Source organism: Lemur catta, chromosome 15 (genome assembly GCF_020740605.2).
Source record: "Lemur catta isolate mLemCat1 chromosome 15, mLemCat1.pri, whole genome shotgun sequence".
Taxonomy (NCBI): domain Eukaryota; kingdom Metazoa; phylum Chordata; class Mammalia; order Primates; family Lemuridae; genus Lemur; species Lemur catta.
Genome location: NC_059142.1, coordinates 30,997,257 through 31,020,175, shown reverse-complemented (window position 1 = coordinate 31,020,175; position 22,919 = coordinate 30,997,257). Strand labels below are relative to the sequence as shown.

The 22,919-nt window shown below is 39.5% G+C and overlaps 1 protein-coding gene and 1 long non-coding RNA gene across 4 annotated transcripts in view; one reads left to right on the top strand and one right to left on the bottom strand.

Annotated features, from left to right (window-relative positions):
• LOC123620232 overlaps window positions 1-2,816 on the bottom strand; it is a 62,567-nt gene extending 59,751 nt beyond the window's left edge. The window contains exons 1-3 of the long non-coding RNA XR_006728792.1: window positions 2,777-2,816; window positions 2,237-2,370; window positions 874-950 (exon numbers count right to left, since the gene is read on the bottom strand). This is a non-coding gene — a long non-coding RNA (uncharacterized LOC123620232). The remainder of the gene's footprint in view (window positions 1-873; window positions 951-2,236; window positions 2,371-2,776) is intronic.
• The window catches only part of TOM1L1 (target of myb1 like 1 membrane trafficking protein), a 42,611-nt gene continuing 22,256 nt past the window's right edge, over window positions 2,565-22,919 (top strand). Inside the window, exons 1-7 of one of the 3 annotated variants that reach the window (XM_045525276.1) lie at window positions 2,565-2,783; window positions 5,017-5,101; window positions 6,500-6,578; window positions 12,282-12,431; window positions 13,050-13,175; window positions 13,960-14,064; window positions 15,063-15,179. In XM_045525276.1, coding sequence (XP_045381232.1) covers window positions 2,726-2,783; window positions 5,017-5,101; window positions 6,500-6,578; window positions 12,282-12,431; window positions 13,050-13,175; window positions 13,960-14,064; window positions 15,063-15,179 — 720 coding nt within the window. In that variant the 5' untranslated portion in view covers window positions 2,565-2,725. The remainder of the gene's footprint in view (window positions 2,784-5,016; window positions 5,102-6,499; window positions 6,579-12,281; window positions 12,432-13,049; window positions 13,176-13,959; window positions 14,065-15,062; window positions 15,180-22,919) is intronic. The other 2 variants (XM_045525277.1, XM_045525278.1) reach the window with 2 other exon arrangements.

Genomic DNA, 22,919 nt, shown 5'->3' with positions numbered 1-22,919 from the left:
GGAATCAGACAGTCCTTCACTAGCAATGCGACTGTGTAAAAAATTACTTACTTTGGCTTTTCTCTAATCAGAAAAATAAAGCAATAATGGCACTGGTCTTGTACTCTTATTATGAGATTGAATGACATTTAGCATATAATCCTAGCACAGAAAATATTAAGTCCTGAACAAAATATTGGTTCTTGAGCAAGTACAGAAAAAAAGCAGGACCCTGTGCCAGCCAAGTATAAGACCACTCCTATTCCTATATTCTTCAAGAGGTCTCCCTTTGAATCAAATAGTTCCTTTAAAAAATGCAAGATGTCATACTCAATGAGAAGATTCACCTAGTGGTGATAATATAGGCTTTAGAATCAGGCCAGCATGATTTAAACTCTAGCCAAGCCATTTATTAGCTTTATCTTTGTGAATATCAGATTATGTATTTGTAAAAATGAGGTTAATGCTACCTACCTCCCAGGATTGTGAAGATTAAATTAAGATAGATTTCCAGGTGCAGGCACTTAGCACCTTTTAAATAAATGTTATTTTCTTTGGTTCTACCTAGCATCATGACTTATGCATAAATACATACTTAGTAAATGTTCTTAAAATTGAAATTGTAGTAATATTTTGCTCCTGGTGTACAGACATTTTACCCTTGTAGGATTCTGCTCCTTCTCTGACCTGAACTTGGCTGGGAATTCCACTGCCCTGCTCCCAGACCATGCTAACATTGACTAAGTTGATTTTCACCGATGGGGGTCATGGAGAAAGGGCAGAGCATAGGAAAAGAAGGCTGCAACCACCACAATACCCTAGAGGGCACAGGGAGAGAGAATAAAGCTCCTGCTCAGGCATAGCTGAGATAGAACACTGATAGCACTCACCAACCTTTGTTCTGTTTACCCAACCATCATGTCCAGAAGACACTCCTTGCTGCTATTTCTGCTGCTCTCAGTGCCTCAATCCTGTAATGTAAGGAAATCAGACACAGGAAAATAAAATTGGGAAAAAAAAAAAACTCCCACATAGAAGCATGTTAAAAATCTACACAGATGCTTGGTTCCTTCCTAGTTCCCATTATTCTCTGATGGAAGGCCAATGACACTAACACCAGCCTAAGCTAAAATTGGCTTTCTCTTTAAGGTTGCTTGATTGTAGGGTGCAGAAAAGGCAAAATATTTTGCTACAGGCTGTAGCATGGAATACAGATTTAAGTTGGTGATGTCACAAAAGAAGTCTTCAACAGTGTCAGCAGAGGCTGTAGTCATGAGGAAGGAAGCTGATAACTGGCACCATTTGAAATAGCTACTCACCCCAGATAAGCAGGTGAGGAATATTACTTACAGGTAGGACAAATCCCATTATGAAAAATACCATCCCAACAAGAATGTTTCATTCTAGATTTTAGTATCCCAGGTTTTAGCTCGCTTAGGCCAAGAAAAATTATTAATAATACAGTTACAGGTAAATAATAAACGTTAGCCCTTTAGAACACATTGCAATTGGGTTTGATTTCTATATTAAAATACATAAGACTAAGCAAGGACATAAGTCAGATCAGGCCCTCCTGCTGTCCTTGATAGCCATCTCCAGGGCCAAAATCCAATTTGAACTGGGTCCGAGTAGACTGCAGGAAGCAAGATCTACAAGCACAAGAAGCTTATCTTGTGCTTAATTGCATGGCCTGGAGACACCCCACTCTCTAGCAGGCTCCGGAGATTGTTAAACATCTCTAATCCGATGTTAATTGAATGGAAAAGGAAAAAGAAATAAATTCCGGTTCTGAAAGGGCAGCTGGAAAGGTGTTGGGCGTCTCAAACTGTAATTTACATTCCAAAGCAGGCTTAAGGCCAAACGTACTCCCTGCCAGGGGAAAAGGAAAGCCCCTTTCCCTCTTCTTAGAAACAGGCTGGAAAACATAGCTCCCAGGAAGTGGGGTTAGAAAACCAAGGGCTTGCTTCGAGGCGCCCTGTGGTCCCTCAGGAAATAGGGGACAGACAAAGGGCGCCGGCTCCAGGAAAGGCCCTACGCCCAAAGCGAATCCCTCCTCCTCTCCATCACCCGCGGCTTTACAGAGCCGAGCACAAGCCTCCCCTCCCGGATCCGTGGGCCTAGCGCAGGTAGGGAGTAGATAATTCTAGTTATTAAATTTATCCAGTGGGTATTTATTTTGTGGATCCCAGACACCGGCCTAAGCAGTTTACGTCCTTCCCTTAATTCTCACAATAATTCTAAGATTTGTGTTATTAACCTCATATTATCTGTTGTCTACAAACGGCAGTGAAAGACGCGCTGAGGAGAGCGGGAATCTGCCCGGTACGCGGCGGGGTCAGGGGCCGGGTCTCCTAATTCCCAGGCTGGCGCTCCCAGGCTGCCCGGCTGCTCCTGCGGGGGCAGAAGCCCACCTCGGTCTCAAGCGGGTGCCCGCGTAGCTCCCGCGGGTTCCCAGCGCCTGCCGCCGCCCGCCGGCCCCACCTGGAGCGGGAGCGCCGCGTCCCCGTCCGCCCCGGCCGGCGCGCCACAGGTGCGCTGGGCGCCCCGGAGCTCCGCCCCCGTGTGCCCGCCCCGCGCCGCACGCCCCGTGCCAGCGCCCCTCAGCGGCCGGGCAGAACGCGCCGCCTCCGCCCGGGCCCGGGAAGCGCTCGGGCGAAGAGGAGGAGCCAAGGCCACCGAGCGGGTGGAGTCGGGAGCCGGAGAGCCGGGGAGGCGGATTTCCTGGGCCCGGCTCTCGGGAGCTACCATGGCGTTTGCCAAGAGTCACCGGGACCCCTACGCGACCTCCGTCGGCCACCTGATAGGTAAGGAAGAGCGGGAGGAGACGCCCAGGCAGGCTTTGGGGACCGCGGGATCGTTTCCCGCTGGGCTCCATTCTCGGCCTGCGGAGCACCGAGTTGGTCCAAGTTGGAGGAAACCCTTCCCTTCCCCCGGCAACTTTCCCAGGGCACACTCGCTCCACCTGGGCCCTTCCGGCATTTCTTTTTTGGCCGGCTCACTCTAGAACCCTCCTCCTCACAAGGTACCTCCCTTTTGATGCTTTTTGGGGAGTGGAACTAAACAGGTGAGCCACACGGGATTCGGGCGTGGAGGGTTTGGGCCTCGACAAGAAGACACCAGAAACTTCTCGGCCAGGGGAAGCTATTCACACAGCGCGTACATTCGAGGGCACAGAATTGTTACGCCCATTTTACAGATGAGGAAGAGAAGGCTCAGGGAGGTTAAGTGATGTGACCGCATTGTGAGGGGAAGATCTCTCCAAACCACTTTTCTCTAGCGGTGAATTTATACAACCAGAATTGCTTTTCTGGATAAACAAAAAATAAAAATGCCTGGCATCGGAGTGAAGGAAGAGAACGGAGGAGCCATCTGGGGCCGCAGAGGCCTCTGGGAGGCATCGCCTAACTCATTTCTCTCTCCCGGAGCCCCACTCTAGATAACATTTGTGGAAGCACAAGCCAACGACTGGACTCTTTTGCCAGCCCCAGCTCCCTTCCTCCTCTTCTCCCTGATTTTTCCCTTGGGAACCAGGTGTGGCGGGAGTGCAAATTAATGCCAGGCAAAGTATGATGATGTCAGAAATCTCCTGGGGTGATGAAATCCTGAGAACTTGGTAATTGTAGTAAGGATACTCAGATTTGGAGAGTTTAGGTCGCAACTTAATTACGTGCTGAATGACATTGAACAGGCTAGTTAACCTGAACCTTAGTTTCCGCATCTTTATAAGATGGTGAGGGTAGCTACCACAGAGAAGGAGATGGTTTCCAAACTGTTGATGGCTATACCTCGTGGGATATTGGCTATTAGAATGAACCCTGAGCAGAAACAGGTTCAGACTGTGTCTTTGTAGGTAAAAAAAATCCTGAGCAACCTGCCTGGTTAATTTTTGAATTCTGTAAATGTTTACTACCTGTCAGCCATATGCCTGGACCAGGCACTGGTGAGGCACTGGTAAGACGTGGTCTCACTATAGTAAGTACTATATGGTACCCTTGCAATACAAGAAAAATGCACAACACACAAAACTTATGCAAGGGGAGAAATGAATTGAGGATTGAGTAGGAGTTTCCTAGGAAGATGAGAAGATTGGGAGGAAGAGCAAGGAATGGAGTGGAAACATCTTGCAGACAGTATATGCCTGATGGCACAAGATCGGTCAGCTTTGTCATTCAGTGCCAAATTCAGAGAGCTCTTTCCCTTAACTGGAAGCAAGCTAAATTTTGGAGTTCCCCCAAACATGCCCTTATTCTTTCTTCCCTTTCTTTATCCTTTTTGTTGTCTCTCCATTTCCTCTAGATATTAAGCTCGTTCATGTTAGGTGTTCTATTATCCTTTCCACATAACATTTTGTATTAAAGGGAATGTTTGGAGAGGGAAAGGTATCTGATTATTTAATTATGGGGTTCCAGGTACAGTGCATTCAAGTCTGCCTGGTGCAACTTTGGGTAATTTAGGTGCCAGAAGTGACCTTGCTCAGTAATTCTGATCTCTTTCTTTTTCTCACCCCTCCACCCCAGAATAAGTGATTTTTGAAAACAAACACCAGGAACAAACAACATATAAATTTGAATGCTGGTTCTACCTTATACTGTCTGTGTATACTTGAGTTATTTCTTTAACCTCTCTGAACTTCTGTTTCATCATCTCTAACAGTGCATTAAGTGAGATTGCATAAGATAAAATACTTAGCACTGTGCAGTTCACCTTGTAGGGGGGTGCTTAGTAAACTGTAGTTTCCTTCTCTGAAAGCCAGGCAGATGGAGATTTAGCCAGCCTGTCCTGGCCCTGTGGCCAAATGTTGTGCTTGCATTCTTTATTAATAGGTCACTCATTACTGTTGCAGCAGCAGCACTCTGAACTTGGATTCTGATTGATACCTAAATTACTGGGAATTGTTCAGGAAAAAAACCCAACACTTTGCCCTTTGGTAATATAAACTTAATGGTACTTGCTAGTGCACCCCAGGCAGATTATTTCCGGAACAGCAGACATTTTTTATTCTGTTGTAGCACAGACTCAACAGCTTTTTCTTTGCAGAAAAGGCTACGTTTGCTGGAGTTCAGACTGAAGAGTGGGGCCAGTTCATGCACATCTGTGATATAATTAACACTACCCAGGATGGGTGAGTACAGTGTAGTATCCATGTACTTGCCTCTGATAAAAAGCATCAGAACTACATCATGCTTTTCTCTTGCAAATACTTTGGTTTTCTTGTAGAAAGGGTGTTTTCATCATGTTAGGCACTCTCTACCTTTCGAAGACACGTCAGGTTGAAATATTGGGGCAGTGCTTGCTTTAGCATGTAGAATATCTGTGAATCCATTATAATGTTTGTCCTCTCCTCTTTGCCTTTTCCTTAATAGTTTCAAATTTTGTCTCTGTGAGCTCAAATTCTTTGTTTTTAAAAGATAAAACAAAGAGAAAAAGAGAGATTGTTTCCTTCTTTAGGAATTTTTCCAGCTCTGATTGCCAGTGTTTTATGTAACTGAAAAATATTATCGAAAAGCTAATTGACTTCTGGTGGTGACCTATGTATGAGCAATTGTCTTTATTAACCAGGAAACAACCTAGCAGTCTTTTTTTTCCTTTCTGTCACAGGACAGTTTTTTTTCTTCTGAATGCCAGGTCATCCATGTTTATTCTGTGTTCTTAAATGACGTACTGTCTTATACTTTTTGAGCTTCAGAGAATTGAAGTTATTAAAAAAAAGTTATTAAGAAGGGCCAACTAGTTTGAATTTAGTCAATTACAAGTTATGAAGGATACCATTCTGGCGATTTTCCTGTGCATTTTAAAATGATAACTGAAAGCAAAAGAGATTCAGTCTAGCTTATGTTGATGAAGAAAACATTACACTTAATTATTGGTTATAAAGCCATAGAAAGTGCTTATGGTTAGTATTTTTAAGTATTTATAGTTTTTTCCCTATGATCTCTTTTACCACGTCTAGTTCCCTTGTTAACCTTTTCCTTGATAATACCAATTTCTTCATTGATACTACAAAAAGAGAATTTATCTACTACAAATTTTACAAGTATATTTTGACCCTTTACTTGTAAATAGTTCTTACTTTGTAATATAAAATTGTAGCATATTGGAAGCTGACCTAGGTTGTAATTCCTCCTACATCCCTTTGCCTATGGAGTGCTCAGGAAATACTACTAATAGTTTTAATTAAAATGGTAACTTTTATTATTTTGGAAGTTACATTTCCTATAAATTGGTTCTGTGCGTTGATAGAGGCATATGAGCATAAACATATTTTGTGGGTAGTACTTTCTGGGTAATATCCTTTTATGAAAATATTTTATTTGATTCTCTCAAGGGGGTAGGTGTCTGCCTATATGCATGAGGAAATTTAGTTTCAAGAAATTATAATAAGTCGTTTGCTTAGACCACCAAGGCCTTGGTCTTCAGTTCCCTAGCCATTTGTCTTTCCACAGCGCATATTACTTTTCAGAGAGACTGCTTGTTTTCAGCAATGCCTACCTTGGTGATTTCAGTGTTTTTATTGCCACAGGCCAAAAGATGCAGTAAAAGCTTTGAAGAAAAGGATTTCCAAAAATTACAATCATAAAGAAATCCAACTTACCTTGTCAGTAAGTACTTTAATGCTATAATTAAGACTCTAGGATTTCCCAAACTATAGTTACATTTTTAATCCTGGGTAAAAAAAAAAATGCAAATATTCTGAGATAACTAATAGGTTAGCTAAGATTTATGTACAGTATAAGTTAAAACTCTTAATTTATTGAGAATTGCAGAACAGAGAAAGTTTAGTTGATTATAATGGCATTTAATTTCATAGAAAGAGCTTGTTCCTAGAAAACCAGTTTCTCCTGGTCAAGAGGTAGTAATTGGTGGTTAAAAACTTGTATTATAGATGTTGAACTGATCAAGAGATTTCTATATGTGTTGCTTAGCAGTAATTGAAGAAAGGGAGAATTGAAGTCTTGAAAAAATGCCTCCCCGTTAGCTTTCCACCTCATTTGAACACCTTTGTGGAAGCCTGAGGTGCTCTCAGCTCATTAAATATCAGCTGAGTTCTGCTGCCTAGTATAATTTGGACAATGTTCTTGTTGATTTAAGCAATTCTCCTGTGCATCCTATTGTCTATGATTTGGGTATGGATTCTTATTTGATGCATTCCCATTTTCTCCCGTCCTTGGCCATATGACCTCTTCAGTCACGTTGGTGAGTTTGCCCTGTTTACTTTAGTATGTGCTGCAAGCCCTGCCTGCTGCCTGAGAGCGAGCTATATGGCTTTCTAATTTCTTCTGCACGCTTTTGTTGACCCCAGCCCAACCCAAGACCACGCATGGTTGCGGCACTAATCAGCCAGCATCACACTGCTCTTAGGAGCTTTGGGAGTGTTTATCAAGAATGCTGTGGGGCAGATATGAGCACAGCTCCTGGTTTCTAATTTCATGTAGAAGAAAATTTATCACATCTTGCATACTTGGAAACTCACTGAATGAGAAGAAATAAATTGAATAGTCTTCACAATTTGATCACTAAAGAAACCCTTCAAGTTGGGATCTGAATAAAGTTTTAGAGGCATTTTCCTCCGTCACGTTTTCCCCTGTCCTTAACTTATGGCGGCCACCTCAGGAAGGTCACAGAACGGAGGACACTATGGAGAGAGGAGTAAGGCACTTCTGTAGAAATACCAGAACGATGGGTCAGTGATGAAAATGCTCAGCACCTGACTGATACTCTTGACAACTCTGTGAAGTGGTTGTATTATTAACTCCATTTCACAGATGAAGAAACTGAGACCAGGAGAGGTTAAGCAATTTTTTTTTTCCAAGCTCAAGTGGCTATAACATAGCATAGGCAGGTTTGGAACCCAGTCCTCAGATTGTAAATTTCATAACCACTTTGCTTCTCAGAATGAATCGAGCCTTTTATTGTAAAAGAATAGGCTCCTGTATTTCATTTGTGTCTTCAACTCCTTCATGGAGGTGCAGGGCCAAATACTTCAGGTATTGACTGAATTAATGATTAAGTAGCCCCTACACACTCTTTATCCCATCTCCCTTGGTATCCAGGAAGACTCAAGGGCTAATAGAAGGTACTACAGAAGTGGGGTAGAAACATGTAGATGTGCCCTACAGTGAAGTGGATGTAGGATATCTCAAGGCTGCAGAAGGTTACAAGAATGGAGTCAGGAAGGTAAGAGCAGAAAATGAATTTATTTCCCCTTCCATATCTCAGCATGGGGCATTATTTTGCCTTCTTTTAGTTTGCCCTTCATAACAGTTTGCCTCTTCCTCTATTGTGTCCAGCCTACTTGACATTTCTGTGGTTGCGTTTTATCCACATCTCCGTGTTTTCCTCTGTCATAATTCCTTCCCTCTGAGGATGGACCAGGGCCCTTCCCTGAAGAAGTTAGGCTATTCCAGAGTGTTTTCCCTTTGGGCCCTCCATTTCTCTGTGGGCTCCCACTCTTTCTTCTCTTCAGGTAGTCTAATCTGTCAAGCCTTACTCCCGCGAGCTGCGTGTTCCCGTTACCTGTTCCACCTTAGATAACTGTAGCTCCTCCGCCTCATGACTTACATACCAGAACTAACTTTAATATTCACTTAAGCCAAACTTAATTATGAGGGAAATTAGTCACAGAAGGAATCACCCAGTGTCTGTCAAAGGCAATTATAAGTTTACTAGTAAACTCTTTAAAAAGTAATCCCCACGTATGACATTTCCATTTTATTACTGTGAAGTGATGAGAGCCAGTCAAAGTCAATTATAAATGTTCTTTATATTATCTGTCATTTTGGGTTCTCCATGGACTTGTTAGCCTTGATTAGGTCATTGATGCAATCTGACTGTACCATGATTCCTGCCGTCAGTCAGTAGAGCAGTTTTGTCAGGAAGCCAGTAGTTTTGTTTTATAAAGAACATTTTGTTACCAGGCTTTATTACTTGGAGCCAGAGAGTAGTCTTTTCTCAAATGAGTCAATTGTGATAAGTTTCAGCGGAGATACTACTGCTAGTGTCAAATAAAAAGTGGTCAAACAGGTTCCTGAGAATGAATTTATAGGCTGTTGTGGAGCACTTACTAAGTGGTGAGATCTGGGGGTTTCAGAAGAAACACATTTATGTAAAATGTGGTGGTCCCTCCAGCAGCTTATTGCACTTCCAGAGAGTGAGAAGACCAAGCTCTCTCCTGGAGGGTCATCAGAGAACAGGGTAGCCATACCTTGATAGAGACACCATGGGTGGTCTGGGTGTAGTCTTTGGCTCTGATGGCCCTGAAATCCAGTTGTTGTTACTCTGCCTGGGTTAGAAATTTACTGTGAGAAATAAAACTGCCAAGTAGCTCTTTTTCTTCCAGCCTCTCTGAAAATACTCATATCAGCTAATCAACACATTCTGTCCTGCTAGGAAATTCTCCATGGAGAAAGATGATGGAAATAGCAATCATTTTTTGAGGTCCTGCTTTGTGCCAGGCTCTTAAATACTATATGCTATATATGTATATATACACATGTATACATATACATACATACATTTCATATATAATACATATATTTCATATGATCCTTACAACAAGCTTCTAGAGGGAGGTATTATGCCCATTTTGCAGACAAAGACACCCAGACTTAGGATAAGTGATTGCCCAGCCTAGCACAAAAAGAGATCAGTGAAGCCTGGAATCACTCAGTTCCATCTCTCGGTTCCCTAGTTCCGAGGTTCTCTGCCCCACCTCAGAATATGGATTCTTGGTTGTCTTGTTTCCAAAGTAGGTTATCTGAACACATTTGCACCAAAGCTGAATTTCCAAATATATAAAAGCAACACATTTAACTTTTCCAATTTGCCACAGTAGGTTTTGCTACTTATCCAAGTGGGCTGGGGATGGGGGGAGCATAAAAGAGGTACTGGTAACATAATGGAGGAGGTGAGATAGAAGTAATTGGTCCTGACATCCTCAGTTCCAACAGGAAAGCACAAAGGGCATGATTGCTGATCTCCAGATGTTAACAGTTTCAGCATTTCACGTTGACTCTTTGATTTCGTGCATGTATCTCCTGGGAATATTACCCATTATCATAAAACCTTTTTGCCCCAAAGATAAAAATTGGCTTGTGGAATATTTAGCAAGAAATTCACTTAGGGAAAGTAAGACTTAGGAGGCTAGGTATCTTGCCTAAGACCACAACTAATTGGGTGAAATATTTTTATAAACTCACATTGAACTAGAGGTACTTTTTTCTCTCAGCATTTCACCCATTAGAAACTCATTATAAAAATCTGTCAATCTAAATGTCATTTGTGATTCAATTTTCCAACTTTGTCTAACCAACTTGTATTAGTATAGATTCATCTTAATGTTTTGGATTTTGTTTTTGTTTTCCTTTTTCTTAAAGGTTTTCTCTGTGTTTCACATAGTTGCATGTGCTAAGCTTCTGTGCTCTCTGATTGCCTTCTTGGTCATATTGCCTTAAAACTATAGGTTTCATACCTGCTGCTGCTTTTTGCATTGCCATTAAAGTGACACTCAAAATACAGAGCATGGTGTATAGTCAATGTTCAGGGCTTCTTTTCTGCAGAGATGATGATACCTATCCTGCTCCTGTTATGGTATCTTTGACCTCTCTAACTTGAGGGGGTAGCATGGAAACTAGAGATTTAATTTTGTTTTTAGATTACTTTTAGAAGTCTACTTTCTGCATGCAGTTCTTCAGTACCAGCTCATTCTTCCTAGTCTTGTTTCTGCTTATGTTGCTTTATTGAAAATGTTTCAAGGTTCTGCCGCTAATGAACAAAATCAGGTGATTTTCCCTCAGCCCATGTTCTTAACTGTTTAACACCCCTTCCTCCTGAAAACTTCTCTTTTGACTTTCCAGTGTTATGTTTCCTTATTTTGAGCTTCATATTCTGTTGATTGCTCTTTGATTGCCTTCCTTGGGTTTCCTCTGGCCCAGGTAACAGACGAACCCCCATGTTCTAGCCATTCCTCCTCTTTGCTCGTTGTAGGCTGTCTTTATGATTACTTATGGCCCTTCACTCTCCTGAACTGTAGCTGTGCATGGACAGCTCTCTGCTAAACATCTACTTGAATGTCCCACTATCCTTTTAAAACTCAAAATATCTCAATTTCAACCCATCACGTTTATCCCTAGACCCACCCACCCCACCTACTTCCAAATTTCCATCAAAGGTGCCCTCAGCCTCATGCAGAATGAAAGTCACAATGTTTAGTCATCTTCCTTCTTCAACAAACACTCAAGTCATTTGAAGTTTTTCCTTTATAATTCTCTTATGACTCTCCCTTTCTTGCACCCACATCATCTTAGTTTAGGCCTTTTCTGCATCATGCCTGTACTAGTGGATCCCTACTGGACCTTTCTGTTATTCTAGGCTTTTTCACCCTCCAGTTTCCTTTGTAGAGTGCTACCTGACTACCTTTCCAAAATATTAATTACTTTGCATACCTTAACCTTTTCCTCGAGTTCAGGATAGAGGTGTGACAGGGACAAGCTAAGAGAAACCCTTCAGTGGCTTTTTTAGTGCCTTCAAGATAATATCCAAACTCTTTACACTGCCACACAAAGTTCTTTACAGTCTGGATGATACCCCGACAGACTATCCACTCTACCTCCCCACTGTCCCCAGTTTGCCTGTACCAAGAAGCCTCTACTAGAGACAAACCAGAGTACTTATCTCCCCCATAATTCATGCACTTTGCCACCTTTATATATTTTTCATGCCAATTGTCTGTCTAGAATATAGCTCTATACTCATTTTCACTTAGCCATTTTTTCAAAGCCCAGCTTAAGACCAGCTTTTTCCCAAAGTCTTGTAAGACCACCTGGCCCTACATAATTACACTTGCCTATAAAGGTCTATTGTTATATAGCAGGGTGACTATGCAATTTATCATCAAACCAGGACATTTTTTGAGAGTGAAAATGTGTATCATCATTAATAAAGCCAGGATAATAGGAATACACCAGGACTACCCTGGATAAACTGGACAGATGTTACCCTGTCTGTAGCTCATACGTTTTGCCTGCACTTCCCTTTAGTAATCTGCATTTACTACCTTGTACTGCTATTAATGCTCTTCTGATTGTCTCAGGACTCGCCGATAAGTTTTTCCTCTAGGCAGTTACATTATGCTTATACTTCCTTATATCCCCAGAATTTAACATTTTGCCATGTATTTTACTAGATACAAAATTGTTTGTTAATTAGAATGTTGGTGGAAATCATTAGTTAGCAGTTTTTTCCTTATATTTAGGAGGTTGTTTTGCCACAGAAATAAAATGTTTAATTTTTTTTCTTAAATTTAGCTTATTGACATGTGCATGCAGAACTGTGGTCCAAGTTTCCAATCTCTGATTGTGAAGAAAGAATTCATTAAAGAGAGTCTAGCGAAGCTGCTGAATCCCAGATACAACTTGCCATTGGACATTCAGAATAGAATCTTAAATTTCATTAAGGTAAGTCTGATGTGTACCACATGGGATGGTAAATTTCTAAGGTCGGGGATTTAATAGCATACCTCTAGAATCATTTTGGTGATCTTTTGTATACCTAGGATTGAACCCGAAAGCATTTTTGCTATTTTAGTTTCTTTGTAATATTTTCTTGGCATTAGATGGTACCCTTTTTCTGAAGAATTTGTAGTCATTTCCCCACTTCCCTCTTAGTTTCTATTTTATCCACATCAGATAGGACAGATAGTGATGGGTATGTTTATTTTGCAAGTATGGAAACTATATTCTGGAGCAGATAACTGAATAGTTCAAGGTTACTTGGCAAAAGAGCTACTGATGCTATTTTAGAATCTAATAATTTTGGATTCAGTATAGCAAAAAACACAGATAGTATCTATCAAACCAAGGTTTCATCAATACATTAAAGCACGGGAATCTGATTTAAAATATTTTAAAATATTATTCTGGCCTTTGGAAATGAACATTTCATCTATGGCATTCAAAAGTAGCTTTCTGAGTAAGGTACATAATAGTCAATGTTATTTTCTCTCACGAGCTTAAGAACTGTGTTTTGTTTTTATTGTTGTCTTAACTCTGGAACTTTCCATCTCTTGAATTCAGACTTGGTCACAGGGTTTCCCAGGAGGTGTGGACATAAGTGAAGTGAAAGAGGTGTACCTCGACTTGCTTAAGAAAGGTGTTCAGTTTCCTCCCTCAGATGCAGAGGCAGAAACAGCAGGACAGGAGGTAGGAAGCCTTTTTTTGACCTGTGGAGAATATGATAGTACATTACTTGGGTCTTTTCTCATTGCAAGAGACGCCCCTACCTCTACCCAGCTTAAGCAAAAAGATGAATTTATGAGAAGGATATTGCAGTATCTCATGGAATAACCAATGCTTAGCAAAATCCTAAGCATGAGTTTTTCCGATGCTTAAAGTAGAATTTGCGGTATAGTCTGGGAGCTTGTTTAGCATCCTCCACCCTAGACTAAATCAGAATCTTCCTTAAGATTTCCAAGTGTTTTCTCTGCACGTTAAGGTTGAGAAGCACTGGCCTAGAGCCCCAAGCTTTGGGCTCTCCACCCTAGGTTGGAGATCAGGCATTGACTCAGGGAGGTATTCACTGGTGGAGAAGGAGATGCCTTGCCAGTTGTGGCTTAAAAAGACTTGACATGAATTGATTTACCATGTGTTTTTAACAACTCAAAGAGAGGGCAGCAGTAATCTCACATGGCAGTTTATCATGTAAACCCTTGGTAAAAACCAAAAGCATTTTATTAAATTGTAATTTGGTTAATAATTCTAATAGCAGCTGTCTTTTATTGAATACTTGCTCTATTATGGGAATCTCATTTGTTTAGCACTCTTCTCAAAATACTGGACAAGTTGTATACTTGATAATTTACTCTGGGCTACTACCATCTACCCTGGACTTTGGTTGAGAGTGCTTGAATCAACAGAATGGAAAAAATTGGGCTGGGGGTGGCTGTGTTAATTCAAATAATAATATTTCCATATTTTGTATTGATAGACTGCTCAGATCTCATCGAATCCACCAACATCGGTCCCTACTGCACCGGCTCTTTCTCCTGTAGTTGTTCCCAAGATCTCTACTATTACATTGGTTCCAGAACAGGTAACAACAGCAACCACTGTATTTATTGATGTCTTTTTCTAAGTTGTTAGCATTTTATATACAATTCATTTTTTCTTGTTAACAACATCATGGGTTGTAGGTACAATATTACCCTCACTTTGCAGAGGAGACTGAGGCTTAGTGATACTATGTAACTTATTATGGTTCAATTGTAATTGGAATCAATCCAATGGATTCTCTCTAATTCCAAAGCCCAAGCTTTTAAGAGTTGTGCTTGGCTGGTGGCTTTCATGGCTTTGTGGAGCTTTGTCTGTGGCCTGGATCTTGTGACTACCAGCTGATTCCTGTTGCTCTTGGTGGGACTGTCCATGTATCATTTCAGAGAGCTCAGTAAGTCTTATTACTTGTATTGTGCTAAATGAATTGCATTTACTTCTTTGTCTATATCTGTTTATCCAAGGTCCAGATAAGCAATTATTATATGAAACTCATTCATCTCTGTCCTGTTATAGGGAACTATCATTGAAGACTTTGTATTCTTGTTGTTTTTGTTATATAAAAATCCATGTGACTAATTCCTGTTAGAATTTAATCCAGGCAAAAAGTATTTTTCTCTTTTTTCCTCCTCTAACACCATGAGAACTATATAACTCTTTTTTTTTTTTTTTTTACTTTTTTCCTGTTGGTTACCAAGAAACTCAGGATAACATTTGCTGTTTTGTCCAGGTTTCTTCTTCTGTGAGGTACCTAGTACCTTCTCCATATTGGTTCTAATATTTTTTTTTCCTTACTTTTAACTTTCCTAAAGCATATTTGTGGGTTTATTACAAGAAATCTCAAGTTCTTTTAGAAGATGACAGGGTATACATTTGTAAAATAAGTATATATATTTATATAAATTTAAATGCAAGTTTGAAAATATTAAATTTTGCAAAAGCATTTTCTCTTTCAGCAAATATACTGTGAGAACAGGAAACCAAAGTAGCCGTTCTTCGTGTGTTACACTTACTGACTGGTGATTGTGTTGCACTCTACAGATTGGGAAATTGCACAGTGAATTGGATATGGTGAAAATGAATGTGCGAGTGATGACCACCATACTGATGGAGAATACGCCTGGGTCTGAAAACAACGAAGACATAGAACTTCTGCAGGTATAGTACGATATCAGGGACAGTCATTTGAAGTGTCTCTTAAAGTTATTCTCTAGACTTTAAGCTTTAGAGGTGGAAGATACCTTAATATTGTCTAGTCCATCCTCTCATGTTCAGAGTTAAATGATTTCTAAACATAACAAAAAGATCCAAGAATGACTTTATCAGAAATGCAGTAGTAATGTAGACATGGTCTTTCCCCTTTTTGCCACAAATAATTTATTATAATTTATAGCTTTGGTCATATACAATCCAGTCTCTAATTGTTTTAGGTGTGTAAAAATTATCTCTGTATTCTATTCTACAAACATATTCAGTAACTATGATGTAGTAAGGCATATAAAAATGAAAAGAAGGCTTTAAGACATAAATCCTTAAGAACTTATGTCTAGTGAGCAAGATTGGTTTGTATAACAACAAACATAATTAAGTAGTATAGATGGTATATTATAAATTTGTTCAGTACGTGGTGGGATCATGGGTAAGGACAAGGGAGAAAGGTGAGGATTTTAGGTGGAGAAACAAGGCTGTGAAGAAACAAGGAGACAGGACATTTGGACCTTTCATGAACATGTGAAGAAAACCATGAGTTGCTCTATGGCCCTCCTGTGCCTTCTTTTACATCTGTACATCCACGTATTTTACTTGTTCCCTCTGCTGGTTTGTTCTTCTAGTTATTAGTTTTAAAATTTAATATTTATTAATTTTAGAAAAAGTTAGGGAAAAAATCATTTTCTAAGTCTTTCTTTCTAAATAAGAACCTTATGCTATTTTTACTTTTCTCAGATTTCCCGCTTGTCACTTCTCATGTTTGTGTTATCTTTCCTTTAACTTCTTATGTTGTTAGTAAATAACCTTTTCTTGCTCATTTCTTATTTGGAAAACAAAAAATTGTACAAATTTCCTCAGTAATGCTTCTTGTATATCAGTGCCATCTCCTGGAATCATTTTTTTTTTCCCTGCTGAAGTACTTCCATGTTGGTAAACTCTGGGGGCAAACTTTTGAGTGTGGGCATGTCCAAAAATGTCTTTTTTTTTGCCATGTTAAATGCTAGTTAGTTTAGCTAGATATAAAATTCTGGGTACAAAATTCTTTTTCTGAAATCCTTTGCAGATACTGCTGCATTGTTCTCTTGCACCCAATGATGCTGATAAGAAGTATGATATTATTCTGACTCTTATTCCTTTGTTTTATAATCCATTTTTTCTAGTTGTATTTATTTCTCTTTACCTTAATATTTCTCAAGTATCTCTATACCCTGTCAAGGATATGTGTGCATGCATGTGTATTTACTTACCTTGTTTAGCAGTTGATAGGCTTTTTTGCCTTATCAAGTTAGATATATTTTTAATTCTAGGAAGTTCTCGGCTCTTACTTCAATTAATTACCTTTCTACCGTCCTTTCTACTCTTTTCTTATGGAACTTTTTTGGATGATGAAACTTTCCAGTTGAATTCATCTATCTTTTAACATTTCTTTTGTGTTTTTCATCTCTTCATCCTTTTGTGCTATAGATCTGGGATAATTTCTCTATTTGTATTTCTCTAAAACATGTGCCTCAGATTGTCTATTCAGTCCTTCTAATAAATATTTATTTCAACACTTATACTTTTTATTTTAAAAATGTTAATAAATTTATCATATATAAATATATTTCATTTTTATATTACTTATATATAATGTAAACATAATTTAAAGATATATCTTAAAATAATTGGATCTTTATAATAGTTCTTTTACTAAGTGGTTGTACTTTATCTTTCTTAGGATAGTAATTATTTTTAAAGTTGCTTTCTCTTTGCTCTATGGCTTGTCCTTTGCAAATTCTTTTTTTCATCACCTCTTTAATTTACATTCCTCAGATGTCCAGCTGGATTGCAGACAGTGAGTTCATTTTTGTGTGAGACTCTGCCAGCTGGTTTGCATTCTCTGCTGACCCGGCTCACCCAGACCAAGAGGAGGATGTAATTGCTACAGCTGTGCTTGATACTGTTTTCAGCGTGTGGAGTGTCAGCATGGTGTAATACTGGGTGGGATACACTAATAGCTGGTCTTCTGGATTATATGTTTCAATTTTATCCTGGATGCTCCCAGCACCTGGAAATAATACCCTCTTTCTCTGTCCCAATCATTGTTCCCCTCCTGGAAACATTCCTGTTGTCTCAGCTATCTGGTCTTGGTTGGGGAAAGAGGCATGAGCAGGGGTTATCTTGCTTGGTGGTTTCATTGCTGTACCTCAACCAGTCTGTTTAGGTCCTTGTGTGTCAATATGTTCTCGCTTCTGCAGTGGTTAGGAATGGAGCACCCTTCCTATTCCTTGCATGTTCTGTGGCAGTAGTCATTGTGAGTGGTCCTCAGTGTCCTGTGTTGTGCTTTCCTCTAATTCAGGAGTTAGCAAACTGTGGTCTGTGGATCATATCTGGACCTTGCTCTGTTTTTGTGCTGTCTACAGGCTCAGAAGGGTTTTTTAAAGGGTTATTTAAAAAAATAATAAAAACAAACCAGAGATTATTTCTCCAACTATATCTATGCAAGTCTGTATCTAGAGACCACTAGGGACTCTGACATTCCTCTTAAGGAACTCCTTGCCACTCCCCAGCCCCACATTAATGGATGTGAGTTTGTGGTATCTCTCAGGTGTGTAGGGATGAGAAGACGATTTAACCCAAAACGTGGGAGCGTAAAGTTCCAGATAAGAGCTGATCCATATAGGTTATTAAGGACCTTTATGCCATATCAAAGAGTATGCTTAATCAGGATGGCAGAAGGGAGCCATTAAAAGGATATAAGCCGAGGGGCCATATAACCAGACCAGATCTCAGAAGAATCCTTCTGGTGTCATTGAGATGTTAAACTCTGGGGAAGCAAGACTAGACTCTAGGAAATAAGAGAGCATTTCTCATTGGTCTTAAGCTATGTTCACAGGGTAGAAAATGACATGTGTGGTCAAATAAGTTTGCAAAATCAATTGCTTATTATGTCCTCCTCTTGGAGGTTCATAAAGTTCATTGGTACAATAAAAGTTCTAGGAGTCCTTGTTTAACCCAACATCTACAAAACTTACTTGAAAAAAGAATCCTCATTTGCTGTGTATCTGTCAGTATTCTACAGAGCATCAGAGTAGTATACCTTGAGAAACAAATCAATATTTTGGAGCAGTAGCTTTAAGTATATTACTTTTAGAATATCTTACTTAGGAGCATTATAATATATCATTTTGCTAAGCATCTTTGGGGTTCTTGGTCTTAGGCAAGTTACTTACTGTAATAACATTGGACATAGTTTCTGTATGTATAAAATGAAGAGCTTAAATGATACTTAGTAAAAAAAAAAAAGTAATATTAAACACATCCTATTTATATAGGAGATGAAAAGGAAAGTTAATCATTAGAGTTTGTGTGTAGTAATGCTTTTTTAAAAAATCCACAATTGGAGGCTTTTACAAATATAAAGTTTGGAACTTGTGATGCTAAAAAATTTAGCGTGTTAAACTAAAATTGAAAAATTCAGTATCAAAGTAAAAGGGTATATGATATACGGCAGATATTTTTTAAAAATGGCCACGGCAGTATTTCTAGTTCTACCTGGTCTTCCCAGGCTTTTCAGAGCTCTAAAATGAAATGATTTATGACTTTTTTCTCATGTTCTCATCCATCTGTGGTAAATAATCCTTCAGTAAAAATGTACACTGGAACATTCCATTTAAATATGTGAATCCAGTTTTATATTTTATTCCAGCTTGTAGTACACTGAAATGCCTTTTTGTCTCAGAGTGTTTGGGTGCAGATGTTTGGTTTAATTTTGCAAGGATAATGCCAATTTCTTGGTTGCTGTTTTAATGCCAGAGCTCAGGGCTGTGTATTGCCTTGAATAGTAAAGAGACTTAGGTTGTAAATCGACATTAGATTACTACTCATGGCCAATTCAAGTTGAATGGGTTCTGGCATCAGAGCAACTTGTTTATAGAGACTATTGAACTTATAACTTTATTTTTCTTTCTATGCTTTTTGTTAGTAATACATAAAGATCTGATGTGAGAGTACTATTCTTAATTTCTTTTGACAAGTATTTGAATTTTTTTTTTTAATCTAAACTCCACTATGATTGATCTGAAATAATGTGATGGAATCTTCTATGAGGAAAAAGGACAAGGGTGAAGCCAGCAAAGATAGATTATGGGAAAACAAAGTAATTCTTTACATTGTAGTTTTTCAAAGGTTTTCTCACATCTGTCTGAACTATTCAGGTCAGTAGAGTTAGAACCCCCAGATAATGCTAGCTCCCAGGGTGGCTACCCCCACATAACTGCCGGGGCTTTTGGAGGCTTTAGCCTGAGCCTAGAGGGTCATCAGAGCAGGGGACAGCCAGGTGGGAGGCAGTGAAGGCCCACAGGCACACTCTGAGGGAAGAGGGAGTACAGCTGTAAAAAAGTGATAAAAATATCTGAAATCAGCTATTAGTTGTAAAACAGACTTTTTTTTTCCTAAAACCAGCTAATAATCACAGTTTTTTTTTCTTTAGCTTGCTTAAATAATAAATTTACCTCTTCTTTCTTTTTCAAATCCCTTTGAAATGACAGAAGAAATATGAAAATAAGAATAAACCCCAACAATTACAGGAAAGGCTAGATATAGACCATCAGGCGACCAGAACAGTGAGAATGAATAGTGCCTGATAAGGCAGGTGGGATCAGACCAACTGAGGAAACCACAGCCCCACCGAGGTGAAGGAGACCCTTTCTAAGTGACTTCCCTGGAGGCAGCTCATGTTAACCTCAAAATCAGAATAAAATTAGATGGCCCTAGGGCACTTGTGATTAAGACAGCTGTATCTGTCCTCTACAGTCTGAGCAAGGAACTTCCATTGTGGCTGTTCTGGCCAGAAGCAAGGACTGTCCTCCAAATAACTGGTGGATTCTAAAAGAATCTTAGGAACCTCTGCAGTCATAATTAAAAATGACCAGCACTCCCTAGGGTTTTTAAACTTTGAAGGCACACAGCCTCATCTCTAGAGATAAGGATATGGTACAGCTGTTAGAATTCTCAGGAAAAATACACATTTTCCCTCTCCACCAAAAGCCGAAACTGGCACACTATTTTTCTTGTCATGTCCCTTTTTCTCCCTTTTACCACTAAAGTTTTTTCTGATTTGCTGGCTTATATCAGGAGTAGCCATGTAGGAGTCCCAGCTGCATGTAGGAGTTTTTGCTCCATCTCCCCATCTTGTTCAGGCCCTGGGCTTTGTCTTTGCTTCTGCTGAAAACTCCAAGTTATTAGAGATAGGCAGATGGGTGCCTTTTAAGCCCTTGTGTCTTTATTGCCTCTCACATTTTTGGATCCTCTTTGATTTTCAACCTTTGAGGATTTTTCATGCATTCTTGAAAGTTTAGGTATGCATGTTAAGAGTTTTTTTTTTAATTAATATATTTTATCCAGTATTGGTAGGTATTTTGTTATCAGGAAGATTTTCAGGATATTGAATACAGAGCTGTGCCAAAACCTGAAAACTCTATATAGCTTTTTTTTTTTCAACTGAGGTGAAATTCACATAGTATAAAATTAACCATTTTAAGGTTTATAATTCAGTGGCATTTATGTACATTCACAGTGTAACTATACCCTCTATTTAGTTCCAAAACATTTCCAAATCCCCAAAATGAAACCACATACCCATTAAGAACTCTCTCCCCCTTCCTGTCTTCTCCCATGTCCAGATAACCACCAACGTGCTTTCTGTCTCTATGCATTTATATATTCTAGACATTTCATATAAATGGAATGAGACAATGTGTGATCTTTTGTGTCTGGCTTCTTTCATTTAGTATAAAACTTCCATGTTGTAGCATGTATCAGAAGTTCATTCCTTTTATGACCTGGTAATATTCCATTGTATGGATATGCCACATTTTATTTATCAATTCATTAGTTTATGGATATTTAGGTTGTTACCACCTTTTGGCTATTGTGAGTAATGCTGCTATGAACATTCATGTACAGTTTTCTTTTTGAATACTTGTGTTCACTTCTTTTGAATATCAACCTAGGAATAGAATTCCTGGGCCATATAGTAACTTTAACATTTTGAGGAATCACCCAACTGTTTTGCACTATAGCCATATCCTTTGATCTTTCTACCAGCAATTTACAGCAGTAGGGTTCCAATTTCTCTGCCTCCTCACCAACACTTGTTATTTTCACTGTGTTTTGTTTTTGTTTTTTTAAATTGCCATCTAGTGGGTATAAAGTAGTATCTCATTTATGTTTTAATTTGCTTTTCCCTAATGACTGGTAATATTGAGCATACCTATTATAGCTTTTTAAAAGGTAAACCATGTTATGTTGTTCCTTGCTTGAAACCTGCCAGTGGCTTCCCATTACACTTGGAATAAAACCCAATCTCTTTACTCGGGCCACAAAGCCCTTCCTGGTCATCTCTTGGCTACCTCTTCTTCCATGGCACATGCACGCTGACCCCCTTCCTGTTCTTCGAGCACCCTCAGTTCATTCTTGCTGGGGAGCTATTTCATCCCTGACTCTCATGCTTCCCCGTCTTCAAATGGCCTACTTTGTCATTTCATTCTAATCTCAGTGTTACCTCTCTGAGAGGTCGTCGGTGACTCCCCCATCTGAAGTCAGCCACCTTCCTGTCATATCACCATTCCATTCTCTGCCTGACACTTGTGAGTCTGAAACTTTTCTTGCACTGGTGTCAGCTGTCTGCCTACTAGATTGGAAGCTCCACAAGGCTTGTCTTGTTCACTGCTCAGTCTGGCTCCCAGATCAGTGCCTGACACAATGTAATCACTCAATAAAAATATGCTTAATGAATCAAAAGATATCCCCCCCAAGATTTTATATGGTTTAAAATTTAAATCTTTATCCTTGGTATGATATAGAGATTTTGCCTTCATTTATTTATTTTTATCAGATGGCTAGTTGTCCAAATAACATTTACTAATAATTCAGACCTTCTCCAATGATTTCAAATGCCCCTTTATCACACATACTGTATATTCTAGTATAAGGGTGTCTTTTGGAGAGTGTTCTCTCCCCTTGGCTCATTTGTGCCAATGTTGGTATCATACTATTTTACTATTACTCTAAAGATGTATTTTCATGCCTTATAGGGTGTATTAGTCAAAGTTTCAGTTTGGGTAATTTGAAGAAAGTTGGATCAAGCTACTGTTTATTTAGGAAGATGTTGTAGAGTTCAGGGAAACCACACTGGCTAAATCACTAGCCTGGACTATTAACTAATTTCCCTAGGTATGAGAAGGCCAGAAGAAGGAACTTTTGCCAGAACCCAGTGGAAAGAATAACGTTGAGAGAGCAGCCTTGACAGCAGCAGTGGAAGAAGGATAGGGAATAAATATCCAGACTTCATTATCTTCCCTTCCTCCTGTTTCCTGCCAGCATGCCCCGTTGGCTGCCACCTGGCAATGTGGTCCATAGAAGCCAGGCCCTGGGGCACAGACTAGGGCAGAAAGTGCAGACAGTGGATCTTGAGGGCAAAGGAAAGGTGTCCAGCACATGGGAAAGGTATCTACTCATAAATTTCTTGGCTGCTCTTGCACGTAGGCTTTACCAGTGACCACAGTCTTATCAGAGTATTTGTGAACATTAAAACCAGTCTGTGTACTTGGAACCTCTCCCTGTTTTATCTGTTTGTGTTTACCTTCTAGTAGCTATTCTGTTTATTTAGAACCCGTTCCCGTCTGTTTCCTTCCATCTGAAATCTGA